Genomic DNA, 15026 nt, shown 5'->3' with positions numbered 1-15026 from the left:
GGTCTTAGTTGTGTGTGCTCTAGTGTTATTTAAATATAAGCCAAATTGGCACTCACATTCACAATGTGTTTTTTGCATTGCATTCTGGTCTAAGAGTAATAATCCTTCCATTGACTTCAATAACTATTGGATATGAGCTTTAGTGCACTTAAAATATGCTAAGGATGTTTAAATTAATTTAATCTCCGTGCTTGTCAGGAAATGTATTTTTTCACTAATGCTTCCAGTAAATGACTACAAATAGTAATACCTAACATGCAGTGTCTTTGATCCCCAGGATGTGAACATTTTGCATAAAAGTGTTAATATCAAGCAAAATTATATTATCATTATGTGCCATGTAAAAGAAAATCAGTTGAATCAAATACCTCTAACACAGAGAGGATTGAAAAGTGCTACATTCAAATTAAAATATTGATTCCCTTTGTGAAGATCTAGACAAGAGCCATTTAATGTGCTGTGGCATTGAAGGGTAACAGTGATGATATTTTGTCAGTACTTTATTCTTTCCTTAGTGGTGTTTGTTGTTGTTGTCTTTTTGTTTGTTTGTTTTTAAAAAAAGCACCTTTTGCTTTCTGGGAACTAAGCCAAATGCACCCTGGAAGTGTAGCTGAACCACAAGTGAAGGTTGGTGGTCAGACTTTTTTGGATACTTGGTTATTTCCCCATGTGCTATCCCATAAGGAGTTAAAGTGTTTGGGGAAGGAGGAAACCGAACAAGTATGTAAGTGTTTAGAGTTCGCATCATAATTCCTGCTGGGCCCTTGAGCACAATGGAATCTCCTTGTTTTAAATTTGGGGGTTGAACAGAGAGAGACTGGTTTTGGCTGCTGCCCAAACAGCTCATTGTGCAACTCAGTTGAAGGAGACTGCTCGTATACAAAGAGCCTATTCTTGGCTTAGCTAGAATATAATTTTTGCCACTAAAATGACCAACCTAGGGACTTAGTGAATAAAAGTGATTCGTGGTTCTCCACAACTGGGGTTATTAACTGTGTCAGTTAGGAGCGCTGGCAAAATGTATATAGATGAGAACAACATTGAACAGTTAATTTTTAAATCACTGCCTCAGTGCAGTGGTAATATATGTTACAATCCCTGAGAATGTGGAAAAGGAAATTTGCATTTATTATCTTTTTCGATGTTTTTTTTTTTTATGGCATGTGCAGTACTAAGGAAAAAAAAAATCTGCAATATTCTTCCCATCTTCTGACTAGTTCAGCAGTGGGTAGTAGAAGCAGATATTTCGGAAGCAATCCATGCATAGATATTTATTTTTTTGTCATTTAAACTTCTGCTTAATACTTGAGGAAAATGGGATCACGGGCATAGCAGGATCCCTTATTGGCAGATGAAGTGCAACACCCTCTAACCAAGTACAAGCTCATAGTGCTGCCTTTCCCCATCTTTGTACCCTGGTGTTCAGGTGGTTTTGGTCTGTGGTACTACTTGCTGTATTGAGTGAAAAAATCCCCAAACGTAAGTCTAGTTGGCTGTATCCTGATGTATGTGTGTTGGCCCCCCCACTTTGAGTCTTGTAAAGTAATAAGCATGGGGAATAATGTGTTTTAGTTCTCTGCTGGTCATTTCAATGGAACATAAAGGTTAGTACATAAAGGTCAGTAAAGGCAGGTACTTTGGGTCTCTGTGGGGTTAAAACAGGAAGAGAAAATAAATTAGCCACATATTAATTATAAATTCTAGCTTATTTGTCCAGCTTTTTCCAAATGAAAGGGAAAAGAAAAAAGAACAAAAAAGCCCACTTCATGCTTCAAAAGAAAAAGTGTAATAGCAGTGAAACACCAATGAGTCAGTGTTTATTTAATAATTACTGGAATTCAAAGAAAAGCACAATTCACAAATATAACCAGCCTGCAGACAACAGAGGAATCCCAATACTTAAGAATGTGGCAATCATGTCTATTTAAGTTCTATAAGAAAATATATTTGAATGATCTTTTATTTCATGCTACTGTAGCATTTGAGTGGGTAGAAGCTTTTTCTTTTCTGGATTCAGATGGTAGATACCTCAGGTCAAACTGAACCCTCTATGGAAAAGTAATTGGAGTTACACTGGAGTGAAGAGTTTGCCCAGCGTCTGTTTATGGCAGGACTATGGGTCAAGGGGCTGATAGAGCAATAACGTACTTAAATAAACTGTGCGATTGCAATTCAAATGCTCAGTAGCCAGTAATTGCACGTTCGTGTTTTGCACGATAGGAAATGTACAAGCCCAACATCTCCGACATAAAACCAGCTTATTTTGCTCTTAACATCCATAACTGATGCAATTTAAACACTTCTGTGAAAGCATATTTAGGAAAATGGGAAGCAGTAGACAAGTGTTACTCATGCAACCCTGTTTCAAGAGATTATTGATAGGTTTTTCTTGCATAACATATGCAAAATGTAATTGAAATTAAATTAAATGTCAGCATGACACCATTAAACAGCTAACATTTGCCATGTTCTAAGACAACTATTCTGAGCAGTAACTTCATAATAATGAATTTACTCACTCTTTTCCTTTATTTTTTTGATATTTTAGACAAATAAAGGCGATGCCCTTGCAAACCGTGTCCAGAACACCTTGGGAAATTATGATGAGATGAAGGACCTGTTAACCAACCACTCCAACCAGAGCCACCTTGTAGGAATCCCAAAGAATTCCATCCCGCAGACACCCATTGACAAAAATGAACAGAGCTTTTTCCCAGAACCAAGAAACAGGATGATCCCATCTCATCAGATCAGTGGCCACTCGTCGACATCAATGCCTCCACCTTCTTCGTTGTCATCTAATTCTACTTTGCTACACAGTCACCAGAGCAGCAGGAAGTCGAGGACAGACTGGTCGCGCGGTGGTCACAACTCTAGTGGGGCCCAGCCAAGCCAATCCAGTAGTCAGCAGAGTCGGACAAAGCACAGCTCTTCTCACGACCAGCCACAGGGCAGGTATGAAGACCTTTATAATTGTCAGAGTGAGCAGCATAAAAGTGGAGGAACCGAGGAAGCCAGTTCAATGGCAGCATCTTCCCATTCGAGGAGGCACACTCATTCCAAGTCAGCAGCTGGAGAACATACGTACAAAGAGAACAGTCATTCGAAGTCACCCACAGAGCTTGAATTTGCAGGTCATGGTTCTGGATCTCCACTTCCTTCCACTTCTTTGTTATCTGCAAACAACAGTCTTTCGACCCAGAATTTCCCCCCAGGACTTCACTGTAAGAACAGCATGGTCCAGCAAAAGCCTACAGCATATGTCAGGCCTATGGATGGCCAGGACCAGGTACCCAATGACTCACCTGAACTGAAACCTCCCATAGAGATTGAGAGTGGATATGGAAATCAGTCCTTTGGAACACTGCTGGAAGGAAAAGTGAACACACCTAGTACGAAGAACAAAGTACCAAAGCTCAACATTCCTCCTGTTAGTGAAGTAAGTAGTTTAAAATGTCTTCTCTCTAGTACTGCTTGAGTATTTCGTGCCCTAAATATTTTTCTCTGGAAATATGCAGTTCCATTTCCTGGAATTGCAGTCTAAAACATTCATTTTTTTTTTTTTTCTAGAATGTGCATGACTACTTTTGGCTAAGTTTGTGCTTGTCCCAGTAGCAATACTTAATGAAGTTTTAAAAGCACAGTTTGGAATAATAACATTGCTTGTTTCTGATTAATATTAAAAGGCTAGATCTCTGTTGGGTGTAACATATTTATATCAGCTAGAAGTCTGGACAGAGAACTCTAGTTCAGTTTATCTGCAGTTTTCACTCTTGCATTTTCAGTTAGGAGCTAGTTTGATTGAAAGATTGCTGTTTCAAATGCTAAGGAGCAAAACAGAGTGTTTAAATTTCAGTGATACTAAATAGTTCCACCAGTGGGGAGTTTATTTGCAGAATTTGCTAAAGTCCTATTGCTTTTAATGGAATTTATGCGACTTAAATTCTAGGTAATGTGTATGAAAATATGTCCCATTAAAGCTTTTATGCATATTGAAGTGCTCTTAATAGTGGGATTCGGTCCCAATATCTGCTACCAACAGTTTAAGCTGTTGAATTTTGCACTGCTGGTCAGTACCTTAGTCCTGTGAGGAACACTTTAGTTGGCTCATAGTTGTGTCCATTCCAAGCGCAGATGTATAATAAGGATACCAACTGAAGTATTTATACTCTGTATAATTTTTTTTTCTCTTATTCTGAGTTTCTCTAAAGCAGTAACCTTTGCAAGGTAGGTTTATAGCATACATATGAGCAGAATTGCAATATGGGTTTTTCATAGTTTTCTGTTTTCTCCAAAAAAATATTTCCCTGCTTGGTAATATTTTTATACTAGGAAGGAGGAATGATGCATTCTTAAACCACTTTATTGCAAAAGGTCAGCTTTTTCTATTGGAATAATTGTTTCAAGCCAATAATTTGTTTGACTATTTAAAAACTTGATGTTATTTATTAACATTCCAGGCAGCAACAAAGACTGATGTGTTTTGCAGTAGAGCTTGGAATAATTTTCTGGGAACGGCATCTGAAAACAGTAAAAGGCCTATTTATATCAAGTGCAAGCTGAGGGTTGCTTGCAGATGGTGTTTTATTAGAAAATGTATTTGTTAATAAACGTAGCTTTGTACAAGATTACTTTACAGATGTTTCTGTTTATTTTTACCTTAGGTTAAAAATCTGCCGATGTAGATGGCTTCATAGTCTGTTGCGATTTGTCACTAGTGTTGTTTGGCGAGTAAATAATTGCATGCAAAGGAAATAATGATGTTGCAAAAGCAAATACATTTTTTTTCCTTTTTGCCATCTATTAGCACTATGAGTCAATAGTGGCACTTTAAAGTGCAGCATTAATATGAAGTATTTTTGGAAATAGAATGTACCTTTTGCAACTTGTATCAACTCTTCAGTATGCGTTTTTTCTTTCTTTAATTTTTGAGTGAAATCCTGGCACTGTTAAAAGCAATTGAGTTGTTAGCAGTGTTTTTTGGGTGCAGAATTTTACCCACAGTCTTTTTTTGCGTGGCTCGAAGAACCTCTGATGTGAACAGTTATTTTTGGAAAGATTCCCAGTTGCTCAGATGAAAAATTACATTGTGAAGAATTACACAGATGAAAAATTACATTTGTTGCTATAGCTGCTTTAGTTTATATCCTGTGCAGTGACAAGTATAGGTGTATAATTAATTTCATTTATGATCAGATAAATGGTAAACTCTAGGCACTCTAGACATGAATGCAGATAATAATCTTAAAACAGTCTGTGTTGTAAGAGCGAACAATAATTTGAAGCGGGAAAGGAAACCCAAAGCTGTGTTAAGGTGACTAATAACTTTCCTATCCGATAGAGAACATGTGACAATAGCTGCACTGATGGATCTCTCACAGGCAAATCTCCTCCTGAGTTTGGAGGGTTGGATTTTTTTCAGTTGTGTCAGGACTGTGAACTTTGGCCTTCTGTGTTTTTTCCACAGATGTGTATCCTGAATTTGATTTACCCTGCGTTCAGCAATAAAACTCCTTCCAATCCAATGTTATAGATAACTGGTTTAGTTTAAGCTTAATCAGAGCTGACAGTGCACACCTGTGAAACCCATAACCTTTGCAGAATGACTGCAGTGAGTGGCTCTGTTGTAATCTTTATACAATTGATGTGGAGGCTTATGATCGTTCGGTGGTGCTTATCAATTTATGAACCTTCCCCAGCCACCTCCAGCCATAGCGATCTGCTGGAAACAATTTTGCTCCTGCTCCATGGGTTTCCATCCTGACGCTGTTCCAGGTGGTGATGATCTTCTTCAAACTAGCAGTAGGGGAGTTACTTTTTGGGGTGTTTCTCTGTTATTTGTTCTGTGGCTCTCCTGTATCTTTGAGTCCATTTTTTCAAGCTGCTAAGTGTACACACAGAGATTGCACACCAAAAGATTTTCGGCGACTTCTCTTAGAATTCTGTGTGCCCTTAAGATGAGGAATTCTGTGAAAAAATAAAGTCCCTAGGTGCTGAACCTGCAATAATGGCTTCTATTAGGACATGTCAAGTTGGACAAGAAGAAGAGTTTTTGCTGTCTTAAGCAGGGGGAAGGGGAAGAATAAGTAACCAAATATTTGAACAAGCAGATTTAGAAGATGAGTTCAGACTGATGTGGAAATATGATCTCATTTATCATGGCTTAATGGAATAGGATGTTGAGTGCCCTGGAAGCATTCTGCCATGTATAAGGAAGTGATCAATTTTACAACATAATTTGTGTCACTTGAGGTGTTGCTCTAAAAATCTTCGCTTGTTCTCTGGGCCCAATTCTGCCCTCAGAGGTGCCCATCCATCTTTCAGCTCCTCTGGAGTGGACAAGGTTGCTAATGCCTTGCTGCTGGCATGTCTCCACTGTGCAATGTATTGCGGTTTAGTGATTTCTGAGTTTGGAAGAGATTTGTGGTAAGTTCACAGACTTCCCAGGCTGGGCCAGGATGTGGTGTTAGCAGCACTTAATGCACCTGTGGGCTAATCCCGGCCCTGGATGGGGGGTGTGATTTCCAGGCCTTGACTCACGTACCCAGAGCTCGCTCAGACCTGTCTGCACCATGCATGGCCATTTCTGCGAGAAAAATCGTAACAGACTTTTAGATATGGCCTGGCCCTGGAGCTGAGACTGATAGAAAAATTGATAGAAAACCTCAAGCCCTAAACGTTATTTCCCGTTCCTTTCGTATTAACTCGTGTCTCTTTAGTCTGTATTTACATACATACTTACATACATGTATATATTAATTTTGAGCTTGCATTTAACATTTGGTAAGCTGTGGCAAGCCTGGAACATAGCAAGGAGCTTTTGTATTATGTAGAATTCCTCCTACTTAAATTGCATGATGGCAGATGATTGTTACCACTCAAAGAGAACTGCATAGTTAAATCCTATGCATTTCTTCAAAAAAGTAGAGGTTAGAGACCACAATAACAGCTGATCTTCTCTCTGCTGCTTTAAAATCCAGCATATTGATTCATGTATGTATATTTAAACCTCTAGGACTCAGATGCTTACAAATTATTTCAAATTGACTAACTCAGCAGGAGATAGCTGAGGGAAAGCCTGTACTTTTCAGACTGGGCTTGAACACAAATTACTGAGAGTACCGGGTAAAGCAGAGGGTTTTAAGGTCTATGGGAACATCAGAAGATGTGCTCCTGGAAAATTTTGTGTGCAGTTCTCCAGAACAATGCATGGATTTCCAATAAATGTTTAGGGACAGGATATCAAGGGCAAGTGAGATAATGTTTGATTCTCAAGGCAGAGTTTTTGAATCTCACTGCAAAGTTGTCCTCATGTTCCTACAAAGTAGCAAATGCTCATGTACCAAATTTTATGAAAAATGCAAAGCTAGGAACAAATCCAAAAGGCCTACAATATCTATGTCACCGCCCACTTAAGTAATGAAAAATGGAGAACTTCTATTTTGACTTGACTTCTAGGAAAATATTTTGACGGGTTCAGTATACTGCAAAGTGATAAGCTTCTGTTACGTGTTTCAAATCATTCTGTTATCGCTGGGTGTATTGATTAGCTTAGTACTTTCCGAGCTAGCTGTAAACAAGGCTGCTCACTTTCTGCATTAAAGAGCAAGAAAAATTGACAGGTAGATAACCATATTGATTGAACGTAAATAGTAAATGCAAGAGGCTTATATATGACTTATAGTAGTTTTTATAGGAACCAAAGCCAGTTTAATTTTTTTGGTTTTTAATTGAATGGAAAGTAGCTGTCCTTAACCACACCTACACCTTTTTGATATACATGCTACTCTGTGTCGCCAACTCTAGTACGTTACCGTAGCTGTGGGCAAATCACTTTTTTCAGATGCAAGCTTTAAGTGTCCCCCAGACTGTGAGCTCTGAAGAATGATGGACTGAATCATGCATTAAGCTGAAATCCCTTTGCTTGGTTCATATTTCAAAAGTCTGAGGCCAGAAACAAACCCAAAGAGCAGTATTTCTTGTAGTATTACAGGTTACAGCCATATGTTTTTCATTTGTAAATACTGTGAGAAGTAATGTTCTTGTGATACTTCTAAATGAACACCATATGACACCACTCGACTGAAGACCTCTTATTGTGGCCCTTTTAAGGCTACTGTCTGATTGGTTGGACAATTGCTAGAACAAACTATTAGTATTTTGCAGGGGTAGCAAGAGGACAGCTTTCCTATTTTAAACCAAACATAAATAAGCATATTGAGGGCCTGATTTTTCAGCCACTGTGACCAATGGGAACTTTGCATTTCACATCAAACTGCAGAAAAGGGCACTATAATTTAAGTCACTTTAATAGGTGTAGTTAAAAGAACTGACCATATATATTTGATTTGAGGAAGGAAAGGTTAGACAGCTGCTTTCCCATTGTGTATTTGTCAGTGGTCAGTCAGTTTCATGGTGCTTTGAAAAGCAGGGATTTTTTTGAACGTTTTGAAATTCCTATTGCCAAAGTAACTCCTTAGAGGTGGTTTGTTATTGGTACAAGTGTAAGAAATACTGTTATTCAAATGGTGTCATAGAAAATGTCACAAAGTAAAATGACTTTAAAGTTTCTGGAGAGAGCTGTAGTAGGATTTGTTGAGCTTGAGCAAAGGTGTAGAGGTGTCTGTTACTGGCTGCAGGGGGTCTGGAGGGTGTATTCATGACTCTGCCAATAGATTTGGTGTGTGACTGTGGGACAGTTACTTTGTAACTTCTCAAAGTCATTATAGCCCAGTTAATTTATAGGGGTTTTTGAGTCAAACAGAAGGCAGAAATCTATCAGTCCTGTTTCTCATTTTGATGAGTGGTCCTCAGCACCTTGGTGCATCTAAAAGAGGGGATTATTATACTTGCTCTTTGCCTTTAGAGGAATATTGTTCAGATATCTGATAGAAAAGTGTTATTATAGCTGCTTTTCCATAACTAAAATTTATATTTTCTGCTTCCTCCCATTAATATAAAGAAAATGTCATAAGCCATATAAAACCAGTGTTAAGTCTTGTGTTATCTTCACATTGGCTGGTATTGTACTTTTGAATAATGACTAGGAGCTGGTACAGCTAATTCTTCAGCATCTTGTTTCCATCCATCTGGCGTGCAAATGCATGAGGAAGGATGCTCTTGGATCTTGATGTCAGCTAACAAGGGGGTTGACCAGTCCAGCAGGTATTACCAAGTTGGAGTGTTTGCACTATTTTTTCATACTGTTCTGGAACATGACCTGCTTTAATAAATATCTTCTCTATGAACTGTGAAACAAAGAAAAGATGAGAAAAATGCCATTTTCAGGTATTTGAATTTTTTATGATGTGTGTTTTCGCTCTGGGCTGTGATCAGCCCTCGAGTGAACAGCATGTGTGCTACTTACTGAGAACAAGACTGGCAGGTATTTGGGGATCGGCATTTAGCTTTCTGTGCTAGAATGAATGACTGTTTGTAAACTTTACCATCAGCTATGTTAAGTATTATTTTATCTGATGCAAACCTTTAAAGTAACACAAGGCTATTTACTGTCACTGCCCTTTTAGATATTTTTTTCATAAATTCTACTATTCTTTTCTTTGTGGAGAGCACAGGAATTAAGGTTTTAAATAGTCTGAGGACACAGAAGACAAAGTACGGGCAAGACAGTATGCATACGTTTTTGCATGGGCAATGACAGCTGATGTGAATCTCCACTGGGACTGAACCTGGGGCTTCTCAGGACATTCTCTGCTTCTCAAGCAGGAGTGGGGACCATTGCTAGGAGCTGCAGTTGACTTTCTCTCTGGGCCACTCATTTAGTGAATATGGTGAAAACATTACATCCAACACACACCTGTAAAATGTATAAAAAGAGGCATAAATACAAGAAAATCAGTGTGTGTACATGTAGACTCAGAGAAGAAAGTTCTAATCCTGAGGAAAATGGTAGTCAAGCAGAAAAACTGGACTTTGCTTTATCTGGTAGGCGTAGATCAGTAGGAAACAACTGCAAAGCCCTCCTGCAAATGCCAGGAATCCGGGCAGCTGAATGGTGCAGACAGTGTGATTAGCTATTGTGGAGGTAATGGAAAACTGAAGATAAACCACTGTTCAGATGCTATGTTAGCAGCTGAGGCTGAAATACGGCAGTGAAAGGTGGAGGAGGAGGGATTGCCAAACTGAATGGAGATTTACGAAGAATATTGCAAGAAATAAAGTAAAGCCTAGGGAAGAAATAAGAAGTTACTTATGCCACAGGGATGTACTAGACAAGAAGATGTAGGTGTGATCTGAAGAGACAGTGAAGCTTTGCTTCAGCTTTCAGGAGGAATGTGGTGACCATGAAGCAGGGGATGGACACTGGAAGTGAGAACAGGGAAACTGGACTCGCCATAGGGAAAAGAAAAGCTACAATACTCAGGTGTGGTCGGCTTTCCTTGTGGGAATCACAAGAGTGTAACTGTTCTTAAGCTCGTTTAATTCCATCTTGTGAAAAGCTGTGTATGATATGCAAGCAATTAACTCGTGATCCAGAAGGCAGCCACCTCCTGCTCTGTGTGTTTGCATTTTTACATGTGTAAGATGCTTACTCGCCTGCGTACCTCTGGGTATTTTGCATGCTTAGTTTGCTGAGATGTAGAGTGATAGTCAGATTTTAAACTATTAGAGTAATACCATATGAATCGTATTTATAATGTCCTTTCAAAGTGTGAAAATCAGAGGAGGGTCTTACATGAGTGTTTCTGGCTTTATGGCCAGAGCCACCCCACTACAAACCAGTAGAGTCTGATTCAAGTGTGGAAAAGCATTTAGGAGCTGCAGGTGAAAACATCATATGGGAATACTTTAATAAAAAAAAGTGAAAGTTGAACATATAACTTGGCAACTCTCCATGAACTGCAGATATAGGCTAAAGTTATTTAGTTGGCAAACGATTGCTAGTGTATTAGCAAAGTTGGGGGGGGAATCTAATTTCTGTATTTTGGCTTGTGCAGCAAAGAAATTCCTCCTACATAAATATGTTCATTTCACCTTCTGGGAAGTAAAGAAAGGAAACTGTAGCCGCAGTCTGTTATTTAATCTTCCTGAAATTAGCATTTGGTGCTCGGGAAGATTGAAAGATTTAATGCCAATGCCTTCCTCAAAAGAAAGAAATGACACACCACATATGTTTTAGTACTGGTTAGACTGTTAAATGGAATTAATCAAAATCCATGTTAAAATATTTCCACGTGTTAATTAGCAACGGTTTGGAACATTAAAATACATATTGGCTTGGGAATAAATTAGTGATGGAATATCAGATTGAGTTTGTGGAGTTTTAATTGCAACATAATATACTTTGTGTTTTAGAAAGGTAAATGTAAATACACTCCTATGAAGTGCTATGGCAATGTGCATTTAAAAATTGTGTAATAAAACAATCTAGAACAGGCTTTCGTTATGGTAGAGAGAGTGATACCATTTCCCATTTTAAAAGAAACATTAAATCATTCCCTCATATAATAAAGTGAGAGAAAAACAGTTTAAAAATGCCAAGAGTTTCATCTCAGGCCAAAGGAAGTTTTAAAATTTCTCCTTTGAAAGTCATGATGATGTAGCGAGTACCAACACCAGGTTTCCTGTTGTGAATAGAAGAATTCACTGTTGCCTTTCTGTTCCTTCTGGGTCACTGCGAAGTTTGTTTCCTATTCCCTCATGCTGAGACTTGAGAGCAGCAGAATAGCATAATTTTAGTTAAGCATGTAAATGAGACTGGACAAATGAGTGTATTCCTACTCTTAAATTAACACACAGAAAGAAAGTAGAGATATCTGTGGTAGCGTTATGGACACCTCACGCCTGAGGATGGAGGCCATGCTTGGTTTGCAGATGAGGGAGGACCCATTTTTCTTCCTAGGGAGGGAATGATCATTTTTTTCCATGACAAAAGAATGTGTAGAAACCATCTCCAAGAGGTTTCCTGAAGCTGCATCCTGAGGTTGATCTCCCACAGTCGCATTGGTGGGGATGGTTGTGTGCGCATCCCGGGTGGGGAACTTAAAAACAAGGTAGGCGTTGATCTTATTTTTTTCCTGTGGTTGCTGTTCAAGTAGCCATTTGTAAAATAACATTGTGTGTAAGGAAAAGGTTGGGGGAGCAGAGGGAAGAAGAGGCAAAGTAAGTAAAGATTCAGTCATTTTCCAGGCTAATGAGCCTGGTTTTGCTTGGATTTACCAAGATCTCTAAGAGGAGTCCAGTGATCGTAGGTGTAAGCCTCAATCCCCATTAATACTGCCAATTAATACTGCCAGTCTAAACATATTTCAGTTAATACATGCTGTTTTCCCTTGCATGTTTCCTCAGAATAATTTCCCATTGTTATATTCCCCAGATGTGTAAACTCGTTGGGTTATATTTCACTGAGCTGCAAGCTGTGACACTTAAATCCACAAGACAAGCTGGCAATTACTGCCGCTGTTTGTAAATATCCAGGCACCCATTTACATTTGCTGGTATTTTAAATATAAACATTGAGATAATGCATTGTTAAACATGTTAAAATGCTGACGTGTACCCCTTGTAAACTGAGAAAACCATAAAGATCACTTGGAGGAGTCAGGATTTGGATTTGATTAGAGTTTACCTGAATGATGGCTTCACGTCCTGGTCAGTAACCTATGTCTGTGGGTTTAATCTTTTTTGATGTCAACAAAGTCCACCTTCCATGTCATCAGAAACTAAAAGCATCTCAGAAAATATATAATTTCAACTAGCACATGCCAGTGACACTTTAATTAGCTCAATTTTGAACCTCTCTTTACATCCAGGTGTAGCTTTCTTAAGCAGCTTCCTTGTGAAGTAAAACTTTGCGGTATGTTCTATATTGGGAAGAAGGAGAGATTGTAACATCTTCCATTCCCGTCAACACACGCAGTTACACATTGACATGAAATATGGCGTAAATTTAGCTAGGGAAATATTAAAAAGAGTAATTTTTATTTAAAGCAATTATTCTAGCAACCACATCATTTTCTGCACAATACCATCGTCACAAAGGTCACTATTTAACATGGTTTTATGGTGAGGACCACGCACTGTGGTGTCATGGACCACAAATGGTTTGCAGATCCGAGTTTGGAAATTGGGGGTTTAGGGCTTTGCCAGTATTTCTGAAAGCAAAACTTTACCATTAAAGTTTCCTAAGATCTGTGGAGTCACAAAAAGCCGATGACGGGACTCTCATTGACTGACAATGACTGTCTGTGCCAACAGCTGACAGTTTTTCATTGTCACAAATTATTTCTTCCACCACCAGATAGAAAATGACTGTTCAGAGCAGAATGGAGGTGGGGCTGCATGTGTATACAAAGAAATACATGTAAATCCCACTAAATTTGTGCTTACAACTACTATTGCTTTTTCCCCTCCATGTAATGATAAACTAGTTCTTGCCAGTTCCTTAAAACATAAAATACCCAATCTGCTGTACTCCAAAGAAACAAAATAGATCAGACTGAGGAGCAGACCCTTCTCTAAGGAGATGTGATTGCAAAATACAGCCAGGTTGGACCTGTCTTACCCTTTGATGTTGGCATTGCTGTGCAAGTAATCCCACTAATTCCACATGAGGACTCAGGCTTTCTGATTTTGAATAGGAGCAGCAAAATTGGGCCATAAATGATCAGTCTGAATAAGACTTATTTAGGACTAGCAGGGATATAGAGAATTATTGCTCTTCAGAGGAGAAGAAAAATTAAAATTTGCAAATGCTGTTTTCATAAACACATTTTATTAAGATGTAACTGCACCTGCATTTCATCAAGAAAATGGTTTGCTACAGTTTTTAATATAATTTGATATATTGAGTATATTTGATTTATTTTTATAATAATGCTTTTATTAGTATTTGACATACTTTAACTCTCTAGTCCCAAGTATCAGATATTGTGAGAGACGGCCTATTTATTTATAATTCTCATCCCATCTTTTCAGAACCAATGTTTTAACTATAATGAAGACTCCAGAGAAGCAAGCAGATTTCAGATGTTCAGCTAGATCATATTACTATTGACTTTGCTTGGTTACAAGGGCCAGGTGCTAGAAAGAAAAAAGGTGTGTTTCTGTGAGCATTTTAGTTTATTTTACGAGCACACTTTGGAAACAAATCTGATCTTCTCCCAGTGATGCTCCTTGTTTCATTCAGTGGGAAGCTACACAGGGATGCCCCTAACATGCTCCAGGTCCTCTCTGCTGCTCAGGAGAAGCCAGACTAGTGCCACGCAGCCCCTTTTGTCACCTCCTGTCCCCTAAGACACACACAGTGTTCACTGGCTTCTTGGCATCAACTTTTCGTCTCCACAGATTGACTCCTGTTGTGTTGAGCTTCTTACCAATGTTGATACAGCTTAATTCTCTGACACTGGGATGGATAGTGACCTGGGATAAAATTAACTGTCATGTTGTCATAGAAAGGGTGGCTGACTTCTATAGCTTGACTGTAAGAGCTGTGAACAACTATATGAGTAGGTGGCAAGAACAGAGAAGACTTTGCCTTCTCACCATGGGCTGCACCTCTACAGGGACAGCCAAAGTCTAGCTCTTTGAGAAGGTAAAACTTCTGTACGTGACAGAGGCAACTTCCATAACTTAGCAGCTTAAGAGGGAGCTGATTTTAACAGCCCAGTGTGGGAGTTTTTCTATAACAAATCTTGAATGTAGTTTCCAAAGTGGGAGCCCAGAACAATTCTCCATGTTCTTGGCTGCTCCAATCATTTTGGTTTCTAGGGCGAAGCGCATGTCAGGTCACTGAAGGACAGAAAGGAACAAAGGCATGAACAGAGAGAGGGATTTCCCCTTTCATTAGCCACAATAAATATGTTTGTTCAAGAACAAATAGCTGGAATAAGAAGACGTGCAGCTCTGATGCTGAAGAAAAGGCTATTTGTGTCAAATACATAGGAAATATTGTTCACAGATAAACCATTGTAAGGATTGTTCTTTAACAAGGACAAGTTTACTTGGGATCCTGACTGTGCACAGGCCCTATATTTCATTCTTTTTCCCATTAGCTAACATGAGAC

The 15026-nt window shown here is 38.8% G+C and overlaps 1 protein-coding gene across 4 annotated transcripts in view; it reads left to right on the top strand.

Annotated features, from left to right (window-relative positions):
- AFF2 (ALF transcription elongation factor 2) overlaps nucleotides 1-15026 on the top strand; it is a 333326-nt gene that overhangs the window by 88020 nt on the left and 230280 nt on the right. For all 4 annotated transcript variants that reach the window (XM_082062239.1, XM_082062240.1, XM_082062238.1 and 1 more), the window contains exon 3: nucleotides 2549-3439. In XM_082062239.1, coding sequence (XP_081918365.1) covers nucleotides 2549-3439 — 891 coding nt within the window. The remainder of the gene's footprint in view (nucleotides 1-2548; nucleotides 3440-15026) is intronic.

This window comes from Streptopelia decaocto (assembly GCF_964273445.1).
Source record: "Streptopelia decaocto genome assembly, chromosome: 10".
NCBI classification, from domain to species: domain Eukaryota; kingdom Metazoa; phylum Chordata; class Aves; order Columbiformes; family Columbidae; genus Streptopelia; species Streptopelia decaocto.
Note: the sequence above shows the minus strand (reverse complement) of the source record. Positions and strands in the feature narration are given on the sequence as shown.